The sequence below is a fragment of the Physeter macrocephalus genome, chromosome 19 (assembly GCF_002837175.3).
Source record: "Physeter macrocephalus isolate SW-GA chromosome 19, ASM283717v5, whole genome shotgun sequence".
NCBI lineage: Eukaryota > Metazoa > Chordata > Mammalia > Artiodactyla > Physeteridae > Physeter > Physeter macrocephalus.
The window spans coordinates 83740707-83751704 of record NC_041232.1 but is presented as its reverse complement, the minus strand read 5'-3'; the positions used below and the strand labels follow the sequence as shown (position 1 = coordinate 83751704).

The 10998-nt window shown below is 39.6% G+C and overlaps 1 protein-coding gene across 1 annotated transcript in view; it reads left to right on the top strand.

Moving 5' to 3' along the window:
- The window catches only part of FBXO15 (F-box protein 15), a 248411-nt gene extending 239152 nt beyond the window's left edge, over window positions 1-9259 (top strand). Inside the window, exons 12-13 of the mRNA XM_028480298.2 lie at window positions 6624-6720; window positions 8915-9259. Of these exons, the coding sequence (XP_028336099.2) occupies window positions 6624-6709 (86 nt within the window). The 3' untranslated portion in view covers window positions 6710-6720; window positions 8915-9259. The remainder of the gene's footprint in view (window positions 1-6623; window positions 6721-8914) is intronic.
- Window positions 9260-10998: the final 1739 nt, after the last annotated feature.

The window sequence follows — 10998 nt, the reverse complement described above, 5'->3', positions numbered from 1 at the left end:
GAACCATTTTTTTTTTTTAGATTCCATATATAGGTGTTAGCATATGGTATTTGTTTTTCCTCTTTCTGACTTACTTCACTCTGTATGACAGACTCTAGGTCCATCCACCTCACTACAAATAACTCAATTTTGTTTCTTTTTATGGCTGAGTAATAGTCCATTGTATATATGTGCCGCATCTTCTTTATCTATTCATCTGTAGATGGACACTTAGGTTGCTTCCATGTCCTAGCTGTAGTAAATAGAGCTGCAGTGAACATTGTGATAATGACTCTTTTTGAATTATGGTTTTCTCAGGGTATATGCCCAGGAGTGGGATTGCTGGGTCGTATGGTAGTTCTATTTTTAGTTTTTTAAGGAACCTCCATACTGTTCTCCATAGTGGCTGTATCAATTTACATTCCCACCAACAGTGCAAGAGGGTTCCCTTTTCTCCACACCCTCTCCAGCATTTATTGTTTGTAGATTTTTTGATGATGGCCATTCTGACCAGTGTGAGGTGACAACTCATTGTAGTTTTGATTTGCATTTCTCTAATGATTAGTGATGTTAAGCATCCTTTCATGTGTTTGTTGGCAATCTGTATATCTTCTCTGGAGAAATGTCTATTTAGGTCTTCTGCCCACTTCTGGATTGGATTGTTTGTTTTTGTGCTATTGAACTGCATGAACCACTCATATATTTTGGAGATTAATCCTTTGTCAGTTGCTTCATTTGCAAATATTTTCTCCCGTTCTGAGGGTTGTCTTTTTGTCTTGTTTATGGTCTCCTTTGCTGTGCAAAAGCTTTGAAGTTTCATTAGGTCCCATTTGTTTATTTTTGTTTTTATTTCCATTTCTCTAGGAGGTGGGTCAAAAAGGATCTTGCTGTGATTTATGTCATAGAGTGTTCTGCCTATGTTTTCCTCTAAGAGTTTGATAGTGTCTGGCCTTACATGTAGGTCTTTAACCCATTTTGAGTTTATTCTTGTGTGTGGTGTTAGGGAGTGTTCTAAAAGATAAGGTGACCATATGTGCATGGGTTTATCTCTGGGCTTTCTATCCTGTTCCATTGATCTATATTTCTGTTTTTGTGCCAGTACTATACTGTCTTGATTACTGTATCTTTGTAGTATAGTCTGAAGTCTGGGAACCTGATTCCTCCCACTCCTTTTTTTTTTCCTCCGGATTGTTCTGGCTATTCGGGGTCTTTTGTGTTTCCATACAAACTGTGAAATTTTTTGTTCTAGTTCTGTGAAAAATGTCTTTGGTAGTTTGATAGGGATTGCATTGAATCTGTAGATTGCTTTGGGTAGTGTAGTCATTTTCACAATGTTGATTCTTCAGTGGAACAGGATAGAAAGCCCAGAGAGAAACCCACACACATATGGTCACCTTATCTTTGATAAAGGAGGGAAGGATATACAGTGGAGAAAAGACAGCCTCTTCAATAAGTGGTGCTGGGAAAACTGGACAGCTACATGTAAAAGTATGAAATTAGAACACTCCCTAACACCACACACACTCTTTCAGATTTTTCATCATTAGTATATAGGAATGCAAGAGATTTCTGTGCATTAATTTTGTATCCTGCTATTTTACCAAATTTATTGATTAGCTCTAGTAGTTTTCTGGTAGCATCTTTAGGCTTCTCTATGTATATATTATGTCATCTGCAAACAGTGACAGTTTTAATTCTTCAGAAATTTTTTTTGATCAAGATCTTCATGTAGAAAACATCGTGCCGTCATCATATAAGTGTCATTGGTTGTTACCACAAATGTGTTTTCTGTTAATTTGGGTTTTAGGAGATACTAGAAATATCTGTGCTCAAATTTTTATTTTATCAACAATTCAGACAAAATAGAGGAGGACTGTGATATCTAAGTCCCACAAGCACAGTGATTCTTTGGAATCTTAACTTTTAAAAATATGGAAACATCCCTGAGGTCTTTGTGAGAAAATTCAGTGAAAGTGTGCATTTCCCAGATCCGCTCTAAGTTTAGCCCTCAAAGCTGTATTTCCTTCCATGGCTGTATGCAGATCTTGGTATTGTTTTGGCAGGCTAAGCATGGGGGTTTATATGACAACCTGAAGCGTGTCACGAGGCCCGTAATGCTTTCGACGCCTGCCATGTGTGTACAGACGTGGCGTGTGGCCTCATTGCAAGGAAGCATCTCAGGGGAACATTCTATACCTAAGAATCGAAGAGGGAGGAATAGCCAGAGTGAGGATTAATATCTTCTGAGGAAGATGAGGACTCATTTGTTCTAAATCCTGTTTAAAGATTGTTTTTCCATGAGGCTCCTTTGAAGGCTTGATTGCAGCATAAATGAAAACTCATCTTTAGAAAACACAGCACCTCATTCAGTCACAGTTTGGGCTTTGTGGTTTGATGTCCTTCCAAGACAGCCGTCCTTAGAGGAAAGCTCTGGCACTCTGGATCATGTGCATCAATAAGTCTTGAACTTTCGGGCAAATAAGAACACCTTCCTCTCCCCGCTGGCAGTTTTCCTGTCCCTACAGTTTGGATGTCTTACCCCTCCATTGTGAGAGCTGCTGTCCAGACCTTCTTGCTTATACAATCGAGCCTTGTCTGAGGTCAGCTAGAGCCCTGGGTGGAGATGCATCCCCAGCCCACAGTACTGTGACCCTGTGAAACCCCTGGACCCCAGGCCGACTCTTCTAACCCTCAACACCCCTCTTCATTATGACAGGTGATCCCGATTTCATAGGGCCTGTGTTCCTATTAAACCGGGTCTCATTGGCTCTTGCTTAAAACCTGCGTTTTGTCTGTTGGATGGGAGTTTGGACGCTTGGGTGCTTTTCTCTTAGCTCCTGTGATCCCCATCTCCCATCTCCATGGCCCTATCCCTTGTTCAGATGTTCCTCTTTTGTATACGACCTGCTGGGCTCCACCTGAGGAGAGGTCGTAGCCACTGCTGAACCCCTGGCACTACAAGTCACGTGGTGTTATTCAAGAAACATCTGTTGTCTGATTTTTGTCTTCCTCACTTCTGCTTCACATGGCTCAGCTGGTTCCTTGCTCCAGGCTCTGCATTTGTACCCACCTCTGGCCAGGGTTCCCCTGCTGGGATTTCTCCTCTCCTCAACCCCTGTCCTATCTTACTTCTTCAGTTTTGGCTTCTTTAGCCACAGCCTGCTTCCACCTTGTCCCTGGTGCTCACAATGAAGCAGGTGCATTGAATCCAGAATGTGGGTCCAGGTTCCAGTAGGAAATTCAGTCTTACTGATGAGAATCCAATCTTTTCTTTTGAGATTAAAATACAGATGGTAGCCCGGCATTTTTCACTCTCAGGTGAAAATGAAAAAGAAGTCTGCCTACTTTAAATAATTAGAAAATAAAAAGATATGATTTCAGAAGCATTAAGATCCTCTTAATAAATGTTTAATACTCTTTTGTAATTCACACGCTCTCTATAGATGAACATTGGTTGAGTTGGTGACTTTAAATAGATACGAAGAAGCTACAAGGCCATAAATGTAAGGGTCTAAAATGAGCAAAACAATGAAGCAGATTAGAAATCAGTTAATGTATTTTTATTATAGTTCCTAAAAGAAAGTACCTAATACCTAATGCCTAATCTCTATTAAAGAAGATTTTATTGTAGACATTAAGCTTCATTATATATGTTTCTAAGTAATAATCCACTTCTACCAATTTTTCAATCTAATTTCTGGAATTGAGCTATAATTTTTGCTAATTAAGATGTATGTGCTTGGAAATTGCATTAGAATCTTAAATGTGTGAATGGTTAAAAAATGGCTTAAAAAGCTGTCAATTGTAACATTCCTCAGAGTCTCTGATTTATCGAAGCGTCGCTCTTATAACTAGAAGGAGGCCACAGCTTCATGGGGTTCTAGGGGCTTGGCAAGAACATAAATTGGGACCTAAATATTTGGCCATAGTGACCCAGGATTGGGCCACAGGGCGTGGTAAGGACTGTGACAAACTAGAGGATGAATAGTTTGCCGAACAACATTCAAACTGAATAAATTTTAAAAACCCACCTGTTTGTCCTGGTTAAACAAATATGTATGAAAGATGCCGAACACTAGTGAGTCACCTGTTTGCAAAAACTTTGAGTGTATTTTTATTTTTTGTTTTTTTGAGTGTATTTTAAAATCCACACATGGTATAAGTTTAGAGTGTATCAAATACGTCTTGATATTTTTAAATGTCTTAAATATTTTTAAGACAAATTGTATCTAAAGCGATATTTTAAATCAGCTGAAGTTGAGAATGTAGCCAGATGATCACTGGATATTGTTCCCTTGATAAATACTGAGAGCAGAGACTGACCCTGCCCACGACTGAGGGTCTCTGTAAGTCTGCAGACTGGGCTAGGGGCCCTGTGCCTGGGAGCCAGGCTCTGGGCTGGCATCTTAGTGGGTGCCCAGGTCCTGACCCACCAGCCTGGTGAGGGCCAGTCCTCGCTCCATACGCCTTGGGCTTGATCAAGGGGGTATGTACGTTTCTCAGGGAGAGAGACGCTCTCATCTCCCCTACACCCCTTTGCCCTTGCCCTCCTCTAAGGAATGGGATCCTGGGGAAATGACTTAACTTCCACCTCTGATACTATTAGCATATTGTCAATATTTGTAGGAGACGTGAGGGTGTTTTACCTTTATTTGTACAACAAGCGATTAGAATTATGTTAGTTCTGCAGAGCTGATGAGTAAGTTGAAAGTGTGTGTGTGTGTGTGTGTGTGTGTCCATGTGTGTGTCTGTGTGTGTGTGTCTGTGTGTCTCTGTGTGTGTGTGTATGTGTCTTTGTGTGTGTGTGTCTGTGAGAGTCTGTGTCTGTGAGTGTGTGTGTGTGAGTGTGTGTCTGTATGTGTGTGTGTGTGTCTGTGTGTGTGTGTGTCTCTGTGTGTGTATGTGTGTGTGTGTCTGTGTGTGTGTGTGGAGAGAGAGAGGTTGATTTGAATGTATTGTTAATGTTTGCCCATGGTAGAAGTGTTAAATTTCAGAGAAAATTTGGTGGGAAGCAATAATGGTCTAACAAAGTCTCATAAAATACCTAGTGTGTAAATAAATAATTTACTGGTAACACCAGGTTTTAAGTGATCAGAATTTTCTCCAGTCTCTCTCAAAGCATAATGGCTCTCTAGGTATTGGGTAAACAATTCAGTATAAATACACCTTGGAACGTTAAAAAATAAACAAGGATGTATTTATTGCCTCCATTTTTCAGTTAGTTAGGAAAATTGGCTGAATAGCAGAGTCAAGTTCAGATTGTTAAAAGGTAACGTTGACCAATTATGTGAATTTCACTGCTGTTATATATATATGCAAATGAGAGAGAGAGAGAGATTAGAAATGTGTTGGTGCTAACAGTTTCCGAATGAAAGTTCTCCCTCTAATAAATCTTTTAGTGTAGCAGAGTTCGTGCTGCTTTGTGGAGAGAGGAGATGGAAGAGGACGTGTCTCACTATCAGTTTAGGGGGGTAGGGAACCCACCCTTCCTACAGGTCCCATAGCCAGGAGAAGCCATCTGGAAGGCTGGATACCTCACCCTGGTGGCTGCAGCTCAGCCCCTTCTGCACTGTCCAGATCCTCTTCCAAGCCATAGCTCTTTCTCTGGTTTAGGACTTTCTGTCCATGACTGGGTCCCAGGTGAAGATTCAGAACATCAGAAACTCATTTCATGTGCATCTACAGTCTGGAGCCAGGCTGCTTGGGTTCAAATGCCGGCTTAAGTGGGTGCTTTCGAGAGTGTGCTGACCCCTCCATGTCTCCAGTCCCTAGTCTGTAAAACGGGAACAATAACTTGGTTGTTGTCAGGATTAAATGTGTTCACTGAAGGGAGTGCGCAGAGTAATCTCTCCTTAAATATTGGCCATGTTACTATACTTGTCAGATGTACGCTTGCTTATCTTTATCCACTGGGAGTATTCATTATCAGTGACCACGAGGCGCTAGAAAGGGGTCACAGCAACTCTACGGCTAAGAAACAAGTAAGGCATAATCATATACCTTCCAATTCTTTGGTCACTTCAAGAACTGAGGTACTTGCTTTTTACAACTCTAGTAATGTGGGGTTTTTTAGCTTAGAATCCACAAATCCTGCTGGTTTTGGAGAGCGTGGGGCTGGCTTGATAGAAGTCTATGAACAGCCCTCACCTCCTTTCCTCCTGTGAGTTTCTTTCACTCTTTACTATGGCCGTTGAGTTTTTCCTGCACATCGAATTTCTTCTTGGAATGGAAGGCAATGCCCGGGGACACGGTTCTGAGCCATTTTGCTCTGTCGATGGAAGTGACGAGGTCACTTTTGACAGGTTGCGAAGGTCACCTGAGCAGGAGGGTTGTGCTGGGCTTGCTTAATAGTGCGCTCAGGAGAACAGGCTGTCATGTGAGCAGGCTGGCTCCACTCCAGGAAGATAAGATTGGCCTCAGAATGTCAGCTCTTTGGTGGCCTGAAGCTTCACTAAAATGACAGAGAGTAGCTTTAAGGATCTTAGGTGGGATGCACTTGGTTTAGTTGTGATGGTTGGGGGAGGGTGTTGAAACCTGAGGATGTGGCCATTAGATGCTCCTGTAGTAGTGGGTAGGCTGAGGTAAGAAGTTCCTGGGTTCTGTAGCATTTCCAGGAGGAAAAATGAAGTCTTCTTTTTACCTAGTGCCTGTCCTGAATGGTGTGTTTGGGAAGCAGAAACGCTTGGCAAGGTTTAAGACTGAGTCTCCTGTTATGAACACAGCACAATAATGGTGCCCACGGTAGGTACATATTCCTTGTTTAATTAGATGATTACTATATCTTTTCAGTTTCAGCTCGTGTCATCAGCATTTCAGGTGGAGATATAGAAGCGGTAATTGGCAAAGTGGTCATTTTCTTTTTTTCTACATTGTCTAGGAGCCAAGACCTTGAGGCGATTTCTTTTAAGTGACGTTCCAGATTCTCAGGGCTGCCTTTGTAGCTGGCAAGTCCTCACCACGGTCAGTGAGGTGAAGATACTGCCTTGCTCCTTTGTCATCACTATTCTTCCATTGAAATGATTAGGGCGTATAGAATGCGGTCTAAGCACCTAACGAGTTGAACTTTATTGGATGTGGGAAACATACGTGTAATTTTGGAACATAGTAGTTTAAATGATGGACAGGTCATCTTTGAGTCCAGGAAGGAGTTGAAAAGAATTGGCAGCTAAGGCTGTTGATTGAAAAATGGACAAATTTCAATGTATAGGACAAATATAGGTGAAATTAGCTTATTGCTAATACAGGAGACAGTAACTGAGTTGAGAAGGTGGGTCCAAGGGAGGTGTAAGAAAGTCCACCAATATCATAGCAGCTGGAAAACTGGGAAACTTAGTCCTGTTGATCAAGCCTGTGGATATGCGAGAACTCTTGTTTCTTTGCCCGAATGAGATAAGTTTTTGTGACTATGGCTGTGTTATAGAATGTATAATTTTGATATTTGTCAATACTGTAGACTATACTGTACTTGGCAAAAGTATTTAACCAAAAACATCTGGTTATATTAATAGTCCTAGTAAATCATGCTGCAGAAACTGATAAACTAGTGAAAAAGTAAGGGAAAAAGGAACATTTAAGGTAATATTGACCTTAAGATAATAGTTTCCAGACTTCCCACAGCCTTCACCTCCTACCGTCCCAATCGTTCCATCTTCACACTTCTCACCCTGACTTTTGTCAGATGTTTTCTTCCATTTTCCAGACCGCCGCCTTAGAGATATAAGCAGATTTGTGTATCGAAAATTTGGTTTTTAAAACATTCTAGACCTTTCCTAATTCCAGGAGAGTATTTACAAAAGCCTCCGAGTTCCCCTTAAATGAAAGAATTGGATCTAAACAAAGGGAAAGGTGCTGATTTTGCACTATGCATAGACCCTACCTGATTTGGCTCTGGGCCATACCAAGTCAGTTGCTGCCGGAACCAAGTGTGCAGTCTATTTAAAGAAACTCACCTCTATGGAGCTGCAGTGTCCTTATGGCGGCCACTAGCCCCATGTGGCTATGGAGCTCCTGCAATATAGCTAGCCCGAATTGAGATGTGCTTTAGGCATAAAATATACATTGAATTTCCAGGATTTACTGTGGAAAAAGAATGTAAAATATCTTACTGATAATTTTTATATTGGTTGCATGTTGAATGGTAATACTTTGGCTATATTAGGTAAGATGCATTATTGAAATTAATTTTACCTCTTTTTTACTTTTATAATGAAGCTGCTAGAGAAGTTAATATTACATATACGGCTTGAATTACATGTGTATTGGGCAGTAATGCTATAGACTAAATAGTAAATGTCTTCAGGGAAGTCACAAAATGTTTCTAAATGATAACCTTACAGTGGCAAGAATTTTAAAAAAACAAAATCCACCCTGAAAAGAATGGCTTTTAAAGAGAGCCAGTGTTCACTCTCTGTTTTTAATTAGGTAACAGTGAGTTCACATGACAAGGAGAAAATTTCCTGGGAGTTAGTAGGGGCTGAGACAGCAGGAAAAGCAGGAGGTTATCTGCTACATTCTAGGTAATACATATGGCTGGATTTACATGATAACTTATTTTGGATGGTAAAGAAGTAGTCATAAAAATATGGATTCTTCTAAATATCTAGAGTTATAAAACCCAGTAAAGGAGGATTATGTAGTTGACGAAACATGCAGGTTTTTAGGGAATTATTTTCGGTTTTTATTGCTTAGCTAGTCAAATGGAGCTAATAGTGGGAGAATCATTGCCATGACCAATATAAGAGGAATCGTAAGAATTCTACAAGTGGGAAGTTTTGCAGTCAGAAAAGAAAAGAAGTATAAATTGCCTCAAAGAAGTGATACCTAAAGGATCTTCCTAGTACCAATCAGGATTAAATTGTGAAAAGGTGAATGAGGGTTATCTGTCTGGCCTATTGGGATTTTTAGTTAAGATGGACATTTTTCCTATATTTTTCAGTATTCCAAGGACATGAGGGTTGATATCATATCACCCAAGACAAATGGCCAGAAAATGGTCACGCTGACAACCAAAGCAAAGGTTTTCAGAGTACTGGAAGAGAATCGAAAATGAGAATTACTTGAGTCTTCATTCACATGTAGCTGTTACTTGTTCTGGAATTTTCTCTTCAACTTTACTGAAGCATAACTTACCTAAAATAAAATGTTTTCATTTTAAGTGTACAGTTGGATGGATTTTGAAAAAATGTGTTCAGTCATGTAACTCCGACCCCAACCAAGATACAGAACAATGTTATCACTCCAGAAAACTGCCTGGGATCCTTTGTGACAATCCCCTAACCCCCTCTGCAGGCCATCAGTGATATGATTTATAACGCTTTTGATTAGTTTTGCTTCTTCTAGAACTTCATATCAAGGGAATCATGTACTTTTTTAGTATCTATCTTCTTTAGCTCAAGATAAATGCTGTTATATATATCAATACTTAATGCCTTTTTTTTGCTGAGTAGTATTCCATTATATGTATAAACGCATTCTGTTGATCCCTTAACCTATTGCTGGCCATTTGGATTGTTTCCAGTTTGGGGCTATCATAAATAAATCTGCTATATAAACATTCTCAGGCAGGTTTTGTGTGGACATACATTTTCAAATCAGATGGTAAAAACCCAGGGGCAAGATTGATGATTATGTGGTAAGATTATGTTTAGGTTTGTAAGAAACTACCAAACTATCTTCCAAAGTGGCTGCACCATTTTGAATTTCCACCAACAATGAATGAGTGTCCCTGTTGCTCTGTATCCTTGCCAGTATGAGGTGTCTGTTCAGATCTTTTGCCTACTTTTTAATTGGGTGGGTTTTTTTTTTTTATTGTTCAATGTTAAGAGTTTTTGCATATTTGGGTCCAAGCCTCTAAGCATGCCTCGAGCTGCATCCTCTAGGTTTTAGTATGTTGTGTGTTAATTTTCACTCATGTTAAAGTATTTTAATTTCCCTTGTGACTTCTTCTTGACCCATTGGTTACTTAGTAGTGTGTTGTTTAATTTCCACATATTTGTAAATTTCCAAGATTTCTTTCTGTTATTATTTTCCAATTTCACTCTATTGCGATTACAGAATGTACGTTGTATAATTTTAATCCTTTTAAATTTATTGAGGTTTATTTTATGAACTAGATTATCGTCTGTCCTGGAGATTATTCTGTGTGTTCTTCAGAAGAATGTGTATGCTTCTCTCGTTGGGTGGAATGCTTATAGATGTCTGTTATTCTAGTTTGTGTGTAACATTGTTCGAGTCTTTTGTGTCCTTGTTGATTATCTGCCTGGTCATTCTATCTATTACTGTAAGTAGGGTACTGAAGTCTCCAACTATTAATGTTGAATTGTCTATTGCTACCCTTAATTTTATTAGCTTTTGTTTCATGTATTTTGGGGCGCTGTTATTAGCTGAATATATGTTTATAATTCTTACTGATGGATTGACCCCCTTTATCATTATAAAATCTCTCTCTTATATGCATATAAAGAAGTCTATGTTATTATGTCAGGTAAATCAAGTGCATTAGAACAAACGTAAAGGCAATCAAGGATGGATGTCTGAGGTGGACCCCACGGTGAGACACAGGACCATTTAGGGAAAGATGGGTCATGGATGCAGAACAAAAAGTAGGAGAAGAAGAGAACTTACTGATAGATATTTGATTTTAAAAATTGTTGAAAGTGAATTATTATGCATCGAATGTTATGCGTGGGTGCCTGTGCCTTTTGCTCAGAGGGAGCCTTGGAATGACCTTTATTAGTGAGTGGCCTTTATCCAATATAAACATGAAGTTTATCCTTATTTTTAAGACACTGAGATTCTTCTTTATTGAATTGAAAGGAAAGAGGGATAGCATATGAACAGAGATATGACTTTTCTCATCCAATCCTGAACAGTTTAATAATTCAAACAGATAATATCAATTCAAATAATTGTATGGGTTGAGTTAAACATTCTCTAGTAGTAAGGGCAATTTTTACACCCGTTGGTTCTTGTCCTTCTAGGATGGGACTAGAGTCTGGGAAGCCTGGTGTCTCAAAGAAT